Raw genomic sequence first — 22,077 nt, 5'->3', positions numbered from 1 at the left:
AAAAAATTAGTCTTTACTAGTACTTTCGAAAGTCATGTGGCCCGTTTTGAAATTCAAAATGGCGGATCCAATATGGCGGGGGGAGGAGGGAGCAACAAAATCTTAAATGGCATGTGGGGTTGAGTGAAGGCTTGTTCGAAAGGGCTTTCCGAGACGAAAACAACGCGAGGTCGCTGAGGTCTCTACGATTTTTTTTCGCAAAGTTATTTGAACATTTCTATGTTCATATGGTCATATTGTTTGTAAAACATGAAGAGAATTGATGAAGAGAATTATTAAAGGACCACAAGCAAGCAGCGAGAGAGAGTAAGGAGGAGAAGAAGAGGGCGAAGAGAGAGGAGGGGGGACAGATGAGAGAGAGGAACGAGGAGATGAGGGGTTGCGGTGGATGAGAGAAAAGAAACAGAAAGCGGGGAGAGACGAAGGTTGGAGAGGAATAGCAAGAAGAGTGAGGAGAGTAAGGAATGGAAGGAAGGGGAAGAAGAATGTTTCAAAGAGCTGACAGGTGCAATTGGAGATACATGTGGTGAAAGGCTAGGAGAAGGAAGGGCGATAGACAGAGTGAAGAGAGGAATAAGCAGAAGAAAGAGGCTAAGATGGAGAGAAGCATGGATGATGACAGAGGAAGGAGAGAGGGAGGATGAAGAGGATTATCAAAGAATCGGATGCAGCGAGGGAGAGTAAGAAAGAGAAGAAGAGGGCATGAGAGAGGAAGGGGGACAGAAGGGAAAAAGAAGAAGAAGAAAGAAATGAAGGGTGGCGGAAGAGGAGAGAAAAGGAACAGAAAGGAGGAAGGAAGAAGAGGGTGAGAGCGAAAGGAGAGAAAGGAAGGAGAAGAAGATAAGAGAACGGAAAGGATGGGACGGTAAGAACGGGAGGAAGTAGAAGAAAAAGGAAAGAAGAGAGAAGAGGGAAACATGATAAAGGGGGGAGGAAAGTAGAGGAAAGTCAGGGAGAAGAGAAAAAAAAAGGGTGGGCCGAAGAGAGGGAGAGGGAAGAAGTGTGTAAGATCGAAGAGGGCCAGGCACGGAGAGAAAAGGGGGGAGAGTTAGGTAGTTCAGGAGAGGAAAGTGAATTGAGGGGAGAGCAAGGGTTCAGTGAGGGATGTGGTATCGAGGGCAGGATGATAGAGGAGAGTGAGTGTGGAATAAGAGAAGGAGGAGAATAGGAGTGAGAGAGAGGGAGAGAGAGGAATGGAGAGGGTTATGAGTGAGAGTGGCGGCTAGATATAAGAAGGTATGAGAGAGAAGAAAAGGAGAGAGAGGGTATACAGTAGGAGGGGGTAAGGAGTGAGGGGGATTTAGGAAAAAAGGACAATACATAGGTTAAGTTGCGAGAGATGTTAATAGGACGGAGGAATGTACTGAAGTGAGAGTAAGAAGGAGATTGTAAGGGGTGGGTGTTCTCCAGAAAACACTTGCAAAGTTGTAAGAGTTAGAAACCCCAAGGGGACCCAAAATAAACGACTACTACTACTACTACTACTACTATATGTGTGTGTGTGAGTGTGTGTGTATGTGTGTCACAGTCTTCTATATAATACTAGACTGCTAATTCCTTATGTATAAGACAGCTCTAATTTTATGTAATTTTATGTTATTCACCTCAATTTTTTTAAATGGCATCCCCTATTTTTTATTACATATTCTTGTAGCTGACCTCGAGAGCTTTCCAAAACACTATAATCAAATGCTTCTTCATTGAGTACTTTTCGAGTTATAAAGCTCCAAAGTTGCAGTTTGCAAAAATTCAAAATATCTCGTAAAATATTCACTTTTCGATAGTCTTATCTTACATGATTCAACTAGTCAAGGCAAGATTTGGACATGATCTAACCGGTCAAGGCAAGACCGGAACATCTCTGGGCTCAAAATATTCGGTTTAAAAATTATTAAGTAAAATTTGTAACAACTAACCCCACTCTTCCCTACATTAATTGCCAATCGAGGTGATTACCAGCATTGCTAAATATCATTATCTTTAAAAAGCCATGTTGTCGGAATTTTAGAGTATGTAGGATTAGATAAAAATTTTATCATCACGTACTTATTACTTTTGGAGCACATCTTTTGTAATATGGAAAATATCCAATATTTCAAAAACTGAAAACATGAATTAATTTATAATGACATCAATAATTTCAATAACAAAAAGGAAGTGTTAAATATATCATTTTTCAATGGACATAACTCTAATTGAGATGAAATAACTCAATTTTCATGCCAAACTTGTTTTAACTTTGTTACATACTTGATATATGTATATTAATAACTTGAAACTTTACTTAATTTTGCTTATAAATATATTGCAAATTTATAAAAAACAAGATTACCAAACAGAATATTGACAAAATCAGTTCTAAATTTTTGTTTTCCATTCATTTTGTATAAAATAAAGCATAGTTTTTTTAAAGTAAAATATTGTACTCACCTTTGTAATATTGTTATCCGTGAATTAGAAATCCGTAAATAAGGACTTTCTATTTGCAATATTTAATGTAAAGGTAAAAGAAACTTGTTATTTACGATGCATAAATTTTATCATATAATGCGTACGCATACAAAAATGAAAAAAATGTAACTACAACCAAAGTTATAACATCTAATTATTAGGCTTGCAATAGTATTACAATATAAGAACCAAATTCATCAAAACATTTCATTTTTAAACATTTTTTTTATTTGTGTTACTGAAATTTTAATTATATCTGCAGTAGTAGTATTTGATATTTTAAATATTCTAAAGCTTTTTGAAGAGCAAGATATATAAAAAAAAAACTTTAGATTTAAAAAACGTTTTGCACGAATATGACAAACATACTCTTCTTTAATTATATCTAAGATAAATATTATAGATTTATCATTAAGTACAGAGCAGTTATCAGTATGATTGACTGCAATTTTAAATTGGACATGAGAAATGATTTTTCTTATAAAGAACAATTGGATATTGTTGCCTTTTATATGATCAAACTGAAAGCTTTAATTCTTTAAAAATACGATTAGGAAACTCCTCTAAGAATACACTTGATTAATATAATTTTTTTTATTTTTTGCATAATTTTCAAATTTAAAATAAATGAAGTTATCTAAAAAAGCAAAACTTTATACATTATTGAAATGGAAAGATGTAGAAGATTGTGAATGTTATGCGACATATTCGTCGCCATAAAGATTTTCATAGTTTGAAACAAAATACAATAACAACGATTTCGCATAAGTATTGAATGGCATACATAATTGTTGATCAGTTAATATTTTGATGTCAATATTAAGAGAAAGAAAGTCATTGTAGCAATTGGTAAGCAATACTGATTTTATAACAACAATTCCTGTATAAAACAAAAATTGGCAAAATTTTATTGCCTTTAATTTATCAATATCATCTAAACCTCTAGGTCTTCTCACAAATTAAGGATATTAATGCAATTAAGTAACGTGAAATTGAATTTGCAGCCTATGAAGATAATCTAATATTTTTATTTTCTCTAACCCATAATTGCAACAATCATTTAACAACACTTAAGTAGACAAGATGCATATAATCTAATGGGATTTGAGATACCATTTCAATGCCAAGTTGTTTTAATATGAAATCACTTGTGTGATGTACAATATGTATACGATTTTTTAATGTGTTGTCTGTACGTAAAATGTTGCCAGTTTCTGGAAAAATTATTCTATTATGTACAAAGTCACCTTCCTGAATACATTTTGAGCAAGAAAAATAGCCTATATCATTTTTTGTGTAGGTAATAAACGATTTCGCCTGAGCATTACATAATATTGCATTTAGAGTTACTATATATTTTTTATTATAAACAATGATGCCATTTTGAAAAGGAAGAGTAAATTCATTAACAAGATCAAATAAAACATGGTTACGTCATTTGCACATACCATGATAAGTACCAATTATAAAAGGTAATGTATACATATCTACATCTTCAATAAATGTCATTATGGGCCAAAATTGACTTCCTGAACTTTCAGAAAGTGGCAGACCATTAATATTAATATTTAATTTTATTTTAGATAATTATATAGTTTAGGTTGGTACCTTCAATGATCTTGACCTTGACATATGTTGTCAAGGTCATCACCCTGAGTAACCTTCAAAAGGTTTTAACCGTCGCTTGTTGTTTATTAAAAATTACGAATTCCATTTAAAATCAGAATTAAGTTTTGGAGGTTTCAATTTTTCATGTATTTCAGGTACACATGGATATATATGTGTAAGCCACATATTCTCTGCTGTAATAAGAAATACAAACTCTCTCATAAAGCTTAACTTATAACAAGCTTAACTTTATGAAACAAAAAAGTTTCATAAGTAGGACATAATTTTCAGTTAATCAAGAACATATTCTCTGTTATAAGTTAAGCTTTATGAAAGAGTTTGTATTTCTTATTATAGCAGAGAATATGTGGCTTACACATATATATCCATGTGTACCTGAAATACATGAAAAATTGAAACCTCCAAAACTTAATTCTGATTTTAAATGGAATTCGTAATTTTTGAAGTTAAGGACTCATATGATACCGTGTAATGATAGTTAACAAATGCGTGGGGGGAGGAGGGACTCCATCCCTTTCTTCGCATTCTCACCCCAAGAAAAAACTGACTCAACCCAACCTGTGTAAAATGATAATTCATGCTGCGTATAAACACATTATAACGAATCTTTCTCATTGTCAGTTAATTTTCATTCATCAACATGACTTGTTGTAAATTTCAATAGTTAAATTTCAGTGAAAATAAATACAGTTAAACGGTTATTTTTGTCATTTGTAATCTTCGTGGAGAATAGCTAGTGATAAAAAAATTTTTGAAGAGTTCTGTTAACGGCATTCATTTACAACAAAGATGTTCCACAAAGCAACGTAAGTTATTACGTTCGTCCACTTTATCGGTTCTATATACAGATTCCATAAATATTAATTCCAAAATTCTCTATTTTACATATCATTTTTGACAAATTAAAACATCTTTTTGCACATACAATATTATGACTCATTAACTTATTAGACTCCAATTTTTACATCATGACTTTTACACATATTTTAATTTTTTACATGATTTTTAATTGACATAACATTACTTCTTAATTTTTACCATAAAATTTATGGTTAACCTTTACATAACAAAAAAAAATTTTTAATTTTTAATTTTTTAATTTGGAAATGGACCGTCTTGAATGATGCTTACATTGCTCACGCGGTTTTTACAGACAATCTTTTGAGCCAATCTCAGCTTCGAGCCTCCTTACTCACAAATTAGACATGGTGCAATATGCTCTAAACTCTAAGGGAACCGCGAACTCATCATAATTAATAATAAACTATTGTCGCTCTTTAAATGTTCTCCGACAGATTGCACAAATGATTATACACTCATTAGTTTCTTATCGATATTCGATCTAATCTCTAATTTACTTTTGCGAAGATTTTCCGAGATTTATAGCTTTTATTTATAATTATGTCAACCTTTTGCGCTGAGGACGACTCAAAGATGAGTCGAAACGTCCGCACATACATATTGTTAACAAACAGATGTAATTTTTTCATGCTTTTTAATTTTTAAGTTCTAAATGTTAATTTTATTATTCTTGTATATATGTTTATAATTTTTAAATTTGGGTTAGGTTAGGTTCTACATCTACGGAACATTAATATACTTTTACTTTTTGTACATAACAATGGTTGTTTAGCTCTTGATGCCTACTTATTCCCAATTATTTATTAAATTTCAGTGTTAGAAAGTAAACAGGAGATGCTGCTACATGAATTTTTACATCTCACACATAATAATAAAGCGTATATTTAATGGATCTATTTATTTGATATATTAAATACAGGGGCGCAGGAAGGGCTCCGTTCCTTTGCACCCCTACTCCAAGAAACTAACCCAACCGAACCAGTATCTGAGGTATGAAAGAGATTTGGTTTCATAACATAGGTTGGGTTGAATTAGTTAAATTTTATTGTTAGAAAGTAAACAGAAAATGTTACTACATGAATTTTTATATTTCACACATAATAATAAAGCGTACATTTAAATAAATAGATTCATTAAAAGTACACTTCATTAAATATACATAATATGGGAAAATTATGTCCTATTTATGAAACTTTTTTTATTTATAACTTTTTAATAAACAACGAGCGGTAAAACCTTTTGAAGGTTATTCAGGGTGATGACAACATATGTCAAGGTCATTGAAGGTGCCTCTCCTAAACTATATAATTACCTTATTTTATTTCTTACAATAAATTCAGAATATAATTGTATGGATCGTTTTAGAGGAAATACCAAAATGAATATAGCGGTTACTTCCCAGAGATTTAAAATTTATAGATGCATTTCGTGACCGTTGAAGTAATACCCTCACATCTTTAGGCAAATTTACATGGTCATGTTTCCTTAAAATATTAAGTAATTCGTTAACAGTATTATGTACAATATTTCTTTCTATAACTAATTTTTGTAAACTTTCCTGTATATTCCTGTATTATTGCTACAATCAGAAATATTATTTATATCAGAAATATAATTTTGTGCTTCAACATTATGCTCCTCGTTGTTTGCTCTATCAGACAGTGATTTTACATTTGACTCACTCTTTTCATTAATATCTTGAGATAAAATATTAATTTTATTAACTGTTTCGTTGACATCTGTGAAATTATTATTATTATTATTTTTTGCTTTTATATTCATTTGCTTAGTTATATTCAAATTAGTTAAAAACATCTTAGAATTTTTATAAGTCAATTCACGATTTAATTATTTGATTCTTTCACCTTTTTGATAAATATTGCAATTCTTTTGGCATAACGGCTGCGCTTTAAAATTATTTTTAATATAATTTATATGAATCATAAAGCTCATATCAGATTACGTATTAAAGATTAAGACTGAACATTGAATAAATTTGATCAATAAGAGTAAAAAAATTTAACTCCTTTCGTTTAGATTAATCAAATTTCAATCTTCAATCTTTAATCTTTAATAATCTGAGCTTTACAATACTTATCTATGTTATAATTATATTTTATATATAGTTACACACACACATACACACACGCGCGCGCGCGCACACACATACGTACACGCACACGCACATATTCAGGCACACACACGCACACGCACGCGCGCGCACACGCACACACATACACTTGTTCCATGTTTCCCTTTCCATTATTTTCTTCTTGTCTTTTCTTTTTTCTTTCCTTTATAATGCTTTTTGAGAGAGAAAGAGCTTTTCTTTAAAATAAGGTATTTATAATTTTGTAATAAATTTATCTTTATTTTAATTAAACATTGAAATAAATATTTGTAAACATAACAGCGTTTTGTCGCAAACGACTATAATTGCCCGTAGTAGTGAAAGGGTTAAACTTGCTTGCGTAAGAAAAGACAAGAAGTAATTTAATCATGTTACTATTTCCCTTATTCTCTTGTCCTTCGCGATCTCGTAGTATTATAGAGTAAAAAAGTGGGAATTTTTCATATATTTTGGAAATTTTATACTGAAGACATTTATTTTTCGCTTACTTTTCTGACCTTACATATATGTGTTCAAAAAACTTTTATTTATTTTTGCATACATAATCTACATTTTATATTGCAGGTATCTCCTGAAAGAGGTGCAATATTCGTATACGAATATAAGTATTTTTTTAAAATTATTTTATATTCCTTTATTTTATCGTTTTTTCTTATTATTTCTTATTTCATGTTTCTCTTATTCTATTTTAAGTATATTTTGCTTATAACTTTATAATACGGTTTATCTAAACAACGATTTCGTAAAATACTATCGAATCATTTTTATTATTCTAAAAAAAATTACATAACAAAGATCTCGAAATAGCTTTATGTAAATTAATCAAAAAATGTCTTCCATAAAATGCATTCTTTTCATTTGTTATTACATTTATTTTTCTGAAGATTATATTGATATTAATAAATATCAATATGATAACAGGAAAATACAGTAGAGTCTTGTTAATTTTGATATTCCTTTATACGTATTTTTAAAAACATTAATATCGGATCTTTTCTGTCATAATAAACATGAACAATCACATGAACAATCACATGAATAATCACATGAACAAATCATTATATGTAGACAACTTTTTATGTGCAATTGCGCAAATGCAATGATTGTGTAGCTTGTATTATAGCCCGTACTAGGAATATATTATTAATTTTAATTTTTTCCAAACATTTTTTACTCCCAAAATTAAGACCAAAATTAACGAGATGCTATTGTTTAAGGTTTATTTTAAGGTAATCCAATAAAATTGTATGCAATTTTGGGAAATACATAATAATTTTAATTATTTATTAAAGAACTGTAACAATTAATTTCAATTACTTTAATTTCTTTAATTTTGTCATTGATAACGATGCTTATCAGCAACTATTCAAATTAATTATTATAAAATTAGAATGCTGCGCGTGTGTGATATTGTATGTTTGTTATTTTATTTTTTAATATTTTTCTCATAAAAATCAATAAGGTGGTAAACATTGTTGAACGACAAGAAAATGCATTTAAAGATTAAGCGACATTAAATTAAATTTCTATTTGGGTGTTTTACTGAAAATGACATCGATAGTTAGTTGCATAATCTTTCAGAAGACGATTCTATTTTGCTGTTTTACAATGTGCGAAAAAAGATTCTAAAGTTAGAGAAAAATACATATATCTATATACCAGTAAGACTGAAAATCCTTTGGCAGTTAGGCGAGATCTGTATTAATAAGTATCTATTATTCAGGGTTGATTCCTTGGACGTCAGTTAGCAATATATACGAAGTATCTAAATATTTTTTCCTAACATTAAATCACAGTAATTACAACATCAATACAGTATTAAAAAAAATGTAAGATTTCTTATTATGTAAACATAAGATAAATAAGAGAAAAAATAATTCGAGTTTTATAAACTGTATGTTAACTGAATATATCTTTTGTGTGTGTGTGTGTGTTGTGTGTGTTGTGTGTGTGTAATGAATTAAGATTAGTGCTAACCGCCATCAGAGATATCAATCCTTACATGTCTTTTGAATTTAAATGCGCATTCGCGTCGTTCGTATGTACGCGTGTGCGTGCGTGCGTGCGTTTGTATTGTGTATCTATATGTCTCACTATATTAAGAAATATTTTTCCACGTATTCAATAGCGAATAGCGCAATAACAACAGCAAGACGGTCGTATCTCCTTATATAAATATAAGTAATATTTAGTGTATCTCGAGTAATCAGGTGGATTACTGAAATTTCCCGTATATACATTCGATTCGTATTTTCTTGGTCTGTTGGTTTTTGATATTGCTGGACACGATAGGTATAATCAGTACAAATGGAGAATGTGCACTTAAAAGCGCCTCCAACATTGCGTCTCTTCTAAGAACTGTAATATTACAACAGTGATTTGTAATAGTAATAGCGGTAATAGTACGATAATAGATTAGCAATTGTCTAACAGTATAATAATATATTAGTTACAATAATAATAAAAGTAGTAGTAATAATAATAGTAGTAGTGTAGCATAACAATGTTGTACTTAAAATAGTATGCAGGCTACAAGTAGAAATTTCGAATTAGCTGACAGCATTCGATTGTGTCATAGAAATAGTTCATCAATGTATTCCACGAAGAAAACACATCAGAATTTTGCGTGTTACTACTTTCAGTAATGTCAAAGTGATAACTCTTCCACAGTGCATATGACGCATAAACCAACTATAAATCGCTTTTTTTCATTCCAGCATTCAGCGTATTTTTCTTATAAAGTGAGCAAGATTCGCATTCTATATGTCTTCTACTTTTCATCAGATTGAATAAACGACAATTTCTCTGGGCTTCAACGTATAACGTGTGATAAATTGTGTATGTATATATTTTCACAAAAGAATCTTTGCTTCTGATTCAGCTTTTCGTTAATACTATCTAACCAATTTGATAGAATACTTGACACGTAAAATGAGCCGTTTACTTATCTGTAAATGTAAATTTACAATGAAAGCTATATCTATAATTATCTAGTTTAATCATTTTAAACCGCTTATCCACTTTATTAGTTTCAATATTTGTTAAGAACATGAATGGATCACGTTACCTGAAATATTCTGTACTTCTCGCTTTTCTCTATCTTACTTTCTACATTCAATATTCAGATATTTCGCTATCATATGCTTGGTTAGGATCTTCAAATTAGGCGCAATGATAATATTTTATATATTAGTATGTGTGAAAGAGATCATTCATCATCGACTAAACTTAAGCGTCATTCTTATTGTTTGAGTGAAGCGTTCACCAGTGGCCTTTTATTTATTTCTAGATAAAGACAAGAAAAAAAACGAAGAGATAAGAATACATGACGGCTGTTTACAGTTGTGGAGCGGATATACTTTCTTCATACAGAAGTGCTATCAAAATTTATCACACGTGAGAAAAATGAAGAATACTGAAGACGAATTAATCGTGCATATTCTTTTCTTTCTTACGTCGCGCCGAATGGAATCATCGGCATGCTTTCTTTCCTCCTCATTTGTTAAACATTTAGAGTTAATTGGTTTGATCTGGCTTGTTTATTATAGGTGAGTAATTTCACGACTTAGTAATATCACGAATAAGTTCACAATTTCTCATTAAAAATTCTGATGTTGAGTGTTACGTTATCGGTAATAATAATATTGTGTGTTCAGCGAAGATCTGATCATCACAAATTCAGTCATTATCGATATCTTTATTTACACTTGGAGGTATTTTTGTTCTTGAGAGAATGCTTGAATTCAGTGTAGATTCAATCCCCATGTCCTGAGCATTGTTGTTGCCTATTATGAGGCTTCGTTGTCGCTCATACGAACGATGAGAGATATTCTGAGGATCGTTGTGCGTCGCTCTACGAAGTGCCCTTATAGTGAATGAAGAAGAAAGTGAGAAACATGAAATAGGCGATTGGAAAAGTGATCCTGGCTATCACATCAATTGTTTTTGCCACCCTAATTGGATGCGGCGGGTCTTTTTTCCTTAGCTGTAAGAAAAAAGTTTTCGTTATTATGCTTAGGTTTGAAATTTCTTAAGACATATACATTGATTATATTAATTGTATTACAAAGTTTAGTGCAAAAATTCTAAAAAAATAAATTAATAAAGAAAGGCTTTAAGAGCTGAACGCAAGATGTAGGAGCGTAAATAATAACACAGTTTAAAGAAAAAAAATTCAAATTTATTCAGACGTTTCAATCACTCTTCAGACCATTCTCAGTGATATATAAATACATATTGAGCGATACATAATACATAAAAAATAGTAAATAAATTAACAGTGAGGTCCTTTACAATTGCGTGATTACATTAGATATAGTGAGTTCCTTAACAGCTTACCACTGCACCATTAAAAATGTAGAGGTGCATACTCGAATACACCTAAATGCAACGTTATAACAGCGAGATTAAAAAATACCAAGAAGGAGGTGGCTATTTCGAACGTGGGCAAGTTGTATCCACTCGCTAACAACCGTTTCGCACCGAGTCAAATGCATAAGTGAAGACCATAAGATCGGAAGTCAGAAGCTACTTATCAGTAATAAAACTCGACTCTCATAAAAAAGGGAGAGTAAGGATTAATCCTGTCTGACTCGGTGCGAGACAATTGTGTGCGCATTGTCTCATATACTTGTGATTGTGACGAGTCTCCTTTTGGCTTCTTGGTATTTTTTAATCTCGCCATTTCGAACGTGAGCAAAATGAATGTGGCTATTTTGAACTTCGTGCAATATTTTCTGTGGTCATTCCGAATGTGTGTAAAACGAACGTGACTATTCCGAATGTGGGTAATTTGGACGTTCCTGTTGTATGCGCATTGTCTCGTATACTTGTGATTATGATGGGTCTCTTTTCGGCTTTTTGGTATTTTTTAATCTCGACATTATAACGTTGCATTTGGGAGTGTATTTGAGTATGCATTTTAACAGTGTAGATCACGGAAGAATTCCGTTAGCACACATCTCGATAGCACACAACCATATTCACCGATGCCTAGAGTAACCAGCACGGTTAGCCAGAAGGTCCTAATGTTTACTGGCCAATTAGCATTGTACGCTATCGGATCCCGTCCGTAGACCGCTAGGGAACCGTATCTAATGTAATCAAGTAATTGTAAGAGATCTCACTCTTAAAGTGTTTTTATTTACTCTCTTACATCTTGCGTTCGATTCTTAAAGCCCTTTTTTGATTAATTTATCTCTGAATTGAGAGCCCATTAGCTTTTTTTATAAAAAAAATGTTACAATAAATAAATGATTTAATAAACGTTATAATAAATGTTCAAAATTTTTTTATTGTTTAATTTTCAAACATTTATTAGTTCTTTTTTTTAATATTTTTTAAAAATATTAATTAGTAATTTGTAGAGCTACAGTAGTATAAGCATCCAAAATTATTTTTTTCATATTATTTTTTTTTATTGGAAGTGTAGTTATAACTTTATATGCTTTAAAGGAATATTGAAAAAAGTATAAACAAACTTAATATAGTTTGGGAAACAATTACTGGAAGTTTTTTCAATTACTAAAAAAATATTTTTCGTCATAATTTTGTTATAGCCCCTGAAAAGGCTATATACTATATAAATATATATATGATAATATAAAACGGTAAGAAACGATGCAGGAATGCACCGCGACCGAAGCGATAATCGCGCCAGCTGCTGACATAGCGAGCCACGCGCGCCCAAGGCCGAGCGCGAACGCGAGATTGGAAAGCGCTCTCGAAGATGTACCGAAAAGGTGTCGCTGAATTGCAAAAAGTGCAAGCGAGGAACTTTAACTTTGAACTTCCTCGCCTGCACTTGACTCGGATATATTTGACTGGTCATATTGCTAAGGAATCCTCTCCGAAAGGCGTGCAATTCGTAATAAAACCCCCTGTTGCAATTAAGCGACGGGCAGTCGTCACTCACAAGGAGTGGGTACGAACAGCGAAATCGCTTTTCGAATGAAACATATATCATTCGATAGGTGAGGTTGAGGATAGTAAAAGTGTAAGAGCATTTGAGTGAATGGGCCTTCGTTTCCGAGAAATTTGCATGTAAAGTTGAATATTCGATCAGCGGTACGTTAACTATTGGAGACAACTTTAACAAAGCGTGGAGCGCAGTAGTTGGGCAGACTAAGGCGCGCGCGTTACTCTTTTTACCTCCGCGGCCGGCGAACGATCGAGATTCGAATCCGCTGCGTACCGACTTTTTTGTTACTCCTATAATTTTATTTTTACAACTTTACTTGTTTTTAATATTTTTTGTGACACAAAATATTAATAATAAAATATTAATATGCTATTAATACATTAATTAATGTATATATATATATATATATATATATATATATATATATATATATATATATATATTGTACATATATATATATATATTAAAAATAACAAAATTATATATGTTTTTTATTTATTTATTGTAAACATGTTACAATATTGTAGATACAAATTCATACGAATGACCAAAGAATAAACGGAGGCTTCCTCACTGATCGATATTCGTAAGAACTCTGATCGAAAGACGCATGGAACAAAGGACTTAACAATTGCATCATAAAATGCATCTGCGCATATTAACAATGAAATGCAGATATCAGTTTTATAATAACATCTCTATTTAAACAAACATACAAAAGATTCGATTTGGTTGTGCCTTGACGTTCAAAATATAAAGAAATATTTTTATTTACTAGTAGGTATTTTTACTGGTCAATTCGTATCTGAATTTGTATCAACAATATTATAATATGTTCACACTAAATGAATAATAAGACATATGTAATTTTGTTACTTTTATTATATATATAATATGCATTCATTAATGTATTAATAGCATATTAATATTTTGTGTCACAAAAAATATTAAGGACAAGTAAAGATATAAAAAAAAATTATAGAGATAAAAAATAACTCAGCAGCGGATTCGAGCCCCGATCATTCATCGGCCGCGGAGATAAAAAGAGTAACGCGCGTGTCTTAGTCTGCCCAACCACTTCGCTACACGCTTTTTTAAAGTTGCTACGGTGGTTAACATACTGCTGGTCAATGCTCAACTTTACATGCAAATTTCGCGGAAACGGAGGCCCATTCACTCAAACCCTCTTACACTTTTACTACTCTCAATCTCCCCTATCGAATGGTATATATTTCATTCGAAAAGCGATTTTGCAGTTCGTACCCACTCCTTGTCAAAACGATTAACAATCGTCACAGGCAGTCGCGAACTAGATTTCTGAATAATAATAACTGCATTGAGCAGTCGTAAATCAAGGATCGAACTAATAGTAACTGCATCGAGCAGTCGAATAGTTAATCAGTCACGAATATTAAATTCAGAGTCAAATTATTGTACAACCGTTGCAGAGAATAGCTAAACGATATTAGTTAAGAGTAAGTGACAATTTGACAACAAGATATGTTTTTGAGAGTTTAATAAAGTAAGAGTTCAATATAAAACTATCGCTGTGAATAAAAGTCATTGCGCTACGCCCCACATCCTAAGACTTCCCGGCGAATGATCCCGACAAATCCCGTGCCTTACACCTCGAGGCACAACAATTTTTAACTATGTAAAATATGAAAAAAACATTTTAAGTAAATGTTATCATAATAAGAATATATTATTCATCATTATATTAAAAATACAAAAAAAAATCGATATTTGATTTACCACAAGTATAAAAAATTATTTTTTATTTCTTTTATACGTGTCAAATGCCGCAAATTTGAAATATATGTATATACATGTATTATCCACGTGTATGACGTTGTTTTATGTTTAAAATTCTGTATATGTAATGTATATATATAAATTAGAATGTAATTAAATCCTAACCACTGAGAATAATGACGACAAGATTAATACAAGCTTTTGGGTACCAATATATGTGTTATAAAACACATGCAATATGCCTCTCGTAATATTTGTATCGCTCTTCATAACAGAATGATTTTCGTAGCTACTAGTTTCAATCTTTGCTCATATCAGATTCTGTTAGAAAATTAACTAAATAAAACTTTAAACCTTCTTGTGTAGTACGCGTAATAAAAAAATTATCTTTTTAATAAAAAATAAAACAAGTGTTACGTTCACATGCCTGTTTTAAGAGTGTGTTACTTTAATATACAGGGTGTCCCATAATTCGCGAACCACCCGTCAGGTGCAGGAGTAGGTTAATTTTGAGTAAAAAAATTATCTACTATTTTGCAATTTTCGCAATAGTTAATGAGATATTAACTATAAGAGGTCAGCCAATCGGCGCCCGGCAGGAGCGCACGGCACGAAGAAGTCTCCTAGTGTTACTTGATACTAGGCGCACCGACGAAGCGGTGGGAGGAACGCTCTGCATTGACAACCTGAAGAGGCACACACGCTTCGTCGGCGCGTCTAGTATCAAGTAACAGTGGGAGACTTCTTTGTGCTGCGCGCTCCTACCGATTGGCTGATCTCTTATTATTAATATCTCATTAACTATTGCGAAAATTGCAAAATGGTAGATAATTTTTTTCAATGCGAAACGAGATTTATGACAATAAAGTTCCATAATAGATACAAGAATAAGATTTCTCTTTACTTAAAAACTTACATAAACCGATATAGAAAAGGACGAAAACATGAAACAGGACATGATTTTTAGAACTGTAATCAGTATAATTACCATTACGAGGTTCCATTTTAGAAAGTACAATATCACAATCGTGAGAACAAGTTGTGTTTTTTAATCATTAAATTTTTTGTTTGATAAAAAAAATTTTTAATTTGTTCTTATTATTATTGTTAAATAATATAGATAAACTAACATTATCTGTAGTGTGTGTCGGATAGTAAGCTTAACTTCTATTTAGTCTTTAAATTGGCGCACTTTGTATATCGTTAGTAACTATTTGTCTTAAGTTGATGTCCTCTATATACTGGTGATAACTATGTACTAACAATAAGTTGGTAGAAGTGCGCAATCTGAATAGGAGAAAAAGAAAAGAAGTTAATGGTCAGCCTTTGTAACGATTTGCTAATAAAAAGAAATTGATTATATCATCATCCAATTTACTGCACTAACATTGCATCGGAATCAAAATTCCGGACAACTTCAAAATGGCAAAGTTAGATATTCGAAAATAATTTTCCTGTGTTGAGATTCATGGAGTTATTTGGAAAATAGCGTTGAGAGTAATATATAATATATAACATTTACAATTCAAGAAATTAAAATTGGAAAAGCTTTGAGTTTAATGTGTCATGTGTCAAAAATACTTATGTATAGTGCAGATGTAAACCTGATGGTTTTGTAACTTATGTTTATAAAAGATAATATTACAAGTAAATAAAAAATAGCAATTTGAACTGTGGTAACCCGACCGAACTAATAATAAAAGATACTAAAAGTAAAAGTAAATATTATACAAAACCAAAGCAAGAATAGATGAAGTAACAAAGTTTAAGAAAAGTGTTGCAGAGCTAACGCAGAGCGACTTAATTTAAAACTCTTAAATATAAAGCAAAGAAAAGCAACTAAACTTAAGTTATTAAGAAACCTTAATTAATAAAATTAGGGAACCTTAAATTAATAAAAAAAGATTATACAAGAAATCAAACAAGGAAAGATAATAAAACAAAGTAAGACGTGACGAAAAGAAAGCAGGTCACAGTCAGAAGTGCCGAAGCTAAATATCAGAAAGAACCGCGGAGCACGAGACATCAGGGTCACCGCATTCTCCCTCAATTAAATTATCGATATATAAACTGATCGCGAGAAGCATCGTGGTCGTCGTCGTTCTTAATTGTCATACACTTCGCACGTATCGCGACCGAACATTATAACCGCGAATATCTAACATAAAGTGATGTAAGTCTGTGTAAAACTTCGATGAAACATACTCTTTTAAAAGTACGAAGTGTTTCCGTTTAGTGCATGGTTCTAATTCTTTGGTCGGATAAAACCCCAAAAAATCCCTTTCATAGCGGCTATGAGCACAACACCTAAGTCTACTTTTTATAATTTCTAAAGGCAGTTTTTTAATGTTTATTTTTAAAATATAATATTTTCTTTTAAATTAAAAAAAATTAATAAAATGAGTGTTTTAATAATAAAAGGTTTAACTAAAAAATGAGAATTTTGCTTTTATTTATTTGAATGTTTCATATTTTTACTCCATTCTCCAAAAGTTACATTTTGCAATGAGTTAGCAAAAATTTTTGTACTTTCTCTTTATGAACAAATTGTTTTTTAATTATTAATAATACATGATAAAAGATATTTGCTAACACTATTGATGTAATAATTATGTTTAAAATTAGATGTTTTGTTTAAAATGACAAATGATCCACTATTACTATCTTCTTCCTTATAACTACACGACTTCGTTTCATATTGAGAGTACCGAACGCGCAATAAACTTCCTTATGCGCAGAAAATTATAAAATTATTGTGAAACTATAGATACAATCATAGGCCTTGTTTCGTCCAAATACATGTGTCGATATAAAATAAACCTCTCTTTGAGAAGTTGCAAACTATGTGAATTATATGTCTTGTTTTGCATCAAAAGTATCGATGTAAACTAGATTTCGATTTGCTAGAGAATCGCAAATCAATGTAGAATTTCACGTTAAAAATATTTTTCAACACAACTCTTCTCACTAAGAAAACGTTACAGCGCTTTATTTTCTAGAATGCTTTTTAAAAATAAAATATCTTTTAAGTTAAACCATTTTTTCGAAAGATCAACAAGAATACACACACACACACGCGCGCGCGCGCGCACGTTTATATCCACACGCATATACATGGATTTATATACAGGGTTTGTATAAAGTTTGTCCTCACCTCTATATCTCGAAATTGTTCAAAATTTCGAAAAATCGCGAAACACGTATTTGATTATTTTGAAGAGCTACTTTTTTAAAAGGGTCAAAGAGGTTGCTCTCCTAAGAGGGTTCAAAAGAAACGCCCTCCTCCTCAAGTCTCATAACGCGAAAAGTTCTTCACAAAAAAATATTTTATTATTGTGTTTTGAAAAGCTCTTGAGATAAGCTATAAGAATATGCAATAAAAAAGAGGGTTTCATTTAAAATTTTCAAGAGACGTTGTTCCCCTTGAACCCTCTTAAGGGAATAATCTCTCCGATTCCCTTAAAAGAGTAGCTCCTCGAAATAATCAAACATGTGTTTCGATTTTTCGAAATTTTGAACCGTATCCGAAATATAGGGTTGGGGACAGACTTTATATAGAAACTCTGTGTAATATCATCCTAGGTGTAAAAGGACACATTGCTCAATTTTTTGATGTCGCTGACAAATTAAAACTAATGGATATCCAATAAATAAATGAAGATTTTCTTTATATAATGTTTATTTATAATCAAGTAATTTTGAGAATTTTAGATGCGATTAAATCTTGCGACATACTAAGCAATTAAAAGTAAAGATTATATAAGAGTACGAAATATAAAATAAGAACAATAAGCAACGAAACAGCAATACTCGCTTATCATGACATAAGCATAAACTAAACGCGAAATTCAACAGAACATATCAATATTGTGCAGTAAAGCCGATACAAAGATATTATTCAAATGTTCTTTCTGCAAAATCACCGGACATATACAAGTCGACTATCGTAAGAGAAAGAAGCAAGATACCGAAAAAGCAAATAATATAGAGATGGAGAATTATTCGCAGAGATCGTCCATTATTCATCATCTACTCTTTTCAGAAACATGAATGTGAACTAATGTGTCTTGACAGGAGATACATATCATATTTATCATTTATTTATTTACAAAGATGCTTGAATGATGACCAAATTTGTATACATGCAGAACGATATCAAATTAAAAAATTAAAATGCTAACAATGCAACTAATTCAGCAGATAGGAAAGAGGATGTCGAACTTTTGGGTGTTGTTCCGAAAGGGGATTCCCTCTGATTTTGATGAACTTTAACAAGTAGTTTCAAGAAATTATATTAAGACAATCTGTCAAGGTCTCACATGTGGGTTTTCAATAGTTAAAAAAATACAAACAAAAAAACCTAAACTAAATTAAATATATATTTTTAATATTTTTATAACATACACACACGCAAGGGGGGCTTTCGATTTCCCCTCCCGCACCCACCCCGTCCATCTTACTTCGCGTAGAAAGTTGCAAACCCATGTGAACTTTGCTTTGTTTTGCAACGTATAAAACATGCGAAGCGAGGTGGACAAGGTGGATGCGGGTGGGGGGGCCAAACCCCCCCTTGCTACCCCCCATGTGTGTGCGTGCATGCGTGTATGTGTGTGCGTGTGTGTATGTGTGTGCGTGCGTGTGTATATGTGTGTGCGTGCGTGCGTGCGTGCGTGCGTACGTGCGTGTGTGTGTGTGTGATTATAAAAATATTGAAAATATATATCAAGATAAAGCAACAAATACAATAATTATGGCCTTTCGAAATAAAACATTTTTTGTTTATAACTTTCTAACAAACAACGAGCGACAGTTAAAACCTTTTAAACGTTACTCAGAACAGTGACCTTGACAATATATGTCAAGGTTATTAACTTCTGAAATAGTTGACCTTATGTGAATATTTTTCCACTTTTTTGTTAATAACTTTTTAATGAACAACGAGCGATGGCTAAAATCTTTTAAATGTTACTCAAGGTCATGACATTGACAACATATGTCAAGGTCAAGGGGCTGGATCCCTATTCGGCATTTTTACCACAAAATTAAATAACCCGAAAGTAGGACCTTGATAAATAATCTCTAGATATTATAACAATATCACCTACAAAAACTCATCCTAATCGGAGGGGTTCTTCTTTCAGAACTACAACCGGACAACTTATTGTCTATAGCGAAAATCATGAACAAAGGTTATAAAATTGTATTTAATTCGAACTGGGCATCCGTACGAGATTGCAACAGAATTAAGTTTATCATCAAGAGCCACGGAAATTTATATATTCTAAATGTCCGTCCAACAAGCAAACATATAGTTACACAAAAGAAACGGTCCAATATCAAAATTTAGCACAAGTGTCTTGGCCATCTGAATCTGAAGAACTTATTACATATGTCTAAAATATTAATCGCCTCTGAATTCAAAATCAAGAATCTCTCTGATATCTCAAATTGCAAGATATGCAAAAACTCAGTAATTTTCCATTTCTGTTTCCTATCTTTAGCAGATCTCAATTTTGGCTCGAGATTGTGTATTCTCTGCGAGCCAATGCAAACCAGCTCGATGGAAGGCGCGCATTATTTCATGATACTCATCGACAACAAATCTACTTAAAGAATAAAAATCTACTTCTTAAGGACTAAAGATGAAGCAATAAAGTAGAATTAAAAAATTTCATCGAAAATTAAATGATTTCGGAGTAAAAGAAAAGCTTTTCATTCAGATAACGGAAAGAAATTCTGAAAACTCTATCATGGATCAAGTTTTAAAGGAGAATTTAACAATGGTTAACTATACACAACGTCGCACACTCCTGATCAAAATTCAGAGCAGTTAATATTTTAGACATATGTAATAAGTTATTAAACGAAGAAACAGAACACTGATCAGAATGCCTCCTTACTTGCTTGCCAATCCGGCTATTCTGAATGTTTTTAGGCTGGTCATTAATACAAATTATATGAAATCGCTGCATCACCAAAAGTTTAGACCAAAAAATTTTTTAGGCAAAATACTAAAATATTTTTTAAATAAAAAAAAGTTTAATATTAGTTATTTTCGATCATTCGACTCGTCTTCAACAAGAATTCAAACAAAGAAAAATTTAAAGCCGGAGCTGTCAAAGATATTTTTATCAGTTATGCGGATACCTACAAAAGTAAGGTTAAAAGTGCACAAAAAACTTAAGCTATAAGACGTGAACAGTAAACAAATCGACCAATCACGATCAAGATCTTAAGCAGCCATTTTGAAACGTAAGCAGCGCTGAAAATTCCGTATGGTTGAAGTTATTAGATTTTAAATCTTATGCTTAAATTTTTTTGTGTGTGCTCGCGGCCTTAGTTCTCAAAAAATTGCAAGATTGCCGTCGCAAAAGACGTAAAATTCCTAGATAAATTCGACATCCACAATTATTACAAAAACTTTTCGTGCGCCAAAATCATTAATGAGAGACAAGCTCTTCGAGAACCTGTTTCGGAAATTGATATCGCCAACAATGATAGAATCGATGATCAATCGATGATCGATCATCAGCTGCCCGACTTAGTAGAGGATATTAGAATGAAATATAATGCCAATTTTTAATTATCAAACAGCAAAGATGACGATATTAGCAAGGATGAGTTAGCTACGTGGACTAAGACGTTTACGAAAATACTCATTGGAAAACGCGGTCATTCTGCAAAGTTATATCACATAAAGAGTTCCACTCAACTTCCAAACAAACCCATAACTACCGAGGGAAATTTGTTATCCGAGGAAGATGATATTGATGATAATCTGACATGATTTGACGCGGAATTCGCAATGAGTGCATTAGAAATACTATTTTTTCAGACTGTTTCAGATCTAGAGACGAATGGCGAAAGGTTGTATATAATAAGATCAAATCTCTCAGAAACAACGACATATAAAAGCTGGCTGACAGACCCAACAACAAGAGAGTGATCGAATGTTGTACCGTCCTAAAAATAAATTTATGGCTAATGAGGAACTTGAGCGAAGGACGACCCGGGTGGTCGCAAAGGGTTTTCTTCAACATCTGGGCATCGACTTCCATAACATATTCGTCTTAGTCACGAGACTCAATTCACTAAGGATACTCATGGTTGTAGCTCTTAAGTAAAGTCATGCATTTGTCCTAGTCGCGAGACTCAATTTACTAAGGATACTCATAGTTGTAGCTCTTAAATAAAGTCACACAGCTTGACATCATAACTGCTTATCTAAACGATACAATGGATGTATTAATGTATATGGAGAAATCGGACATGCTTCAAGAAATGTCAATAGTCGTGACTGATTGTGATCAACGTTACACTTATCAAGAAG

General features: G+C 32.0%; 1 protein-coding gene and 2 pseudogenes across 23 annotated transcripts in view; all 3 read right to left on the bottom strand.

Annotated features, from left to right (window-relative positions):
• Positions 1-2,608: 2,608 nt before the first annotated feature.
• LOC140675508 (uncharacterized) lies at positions 2,609-4,515 on the bottom strand (annotated as a pseudogene).
• A 41-nt stretch (positions 4,516-4,556) lies between these two features.
• LOC140675509 (uncharacterized) lies at positions 4,557-10,388 on the bottom strand (annotated as a pseudogene).
• A 138-nt stretch (positions 10,389-10,526) lies between these two features.
• Phcl-1 (pH-sensitive chloride channel 1) overlaps positions 10,527-22,077 on the bottom strand; it is a 235,531-nt gene continuing 223,980 nt past the window's right edge. For 22 of the 23 annotated variants that reach the window (XM_072910072.1, XM_072910075.1, XM_072910076.1 and 19 more), the window contains one exon: positions 10,527-11,057. In XM_072910072.1, the coding sequence (XP_072766173.1) occupies positions 10,926-11,057 (132 nt within the window). In that variant the 3' untranslated portion in view covers positions 10,527-10,925. The remainder of the gene's footprint in view (positions 11,058-22,077) is intronic. The other variant, XM_072910086.1, reaches the window with a different exon arrangement.

The sequence above is a fragment of the Anoplolepis gracilipes genome, unplaced genomic scaffold (genome assembly GCF_047496725.1).
Source record: "Anoplolepis gracilipes unplaced genomic scaffold, ASM4749672v1 Contig19, whole genome shotgun sequence".
In the NCBI taxonomy this organism is placed as follows: domain Eukaryota; kingdom Metazoa; phylum Arthropoda; class Insecta; order Hymenoptera; family Formicidae; genus Anoplolepis; species Anoplolepis gracilipes.
This window is presented reverse-complemented; position numbering and strand designations above follow the sequence as displayed.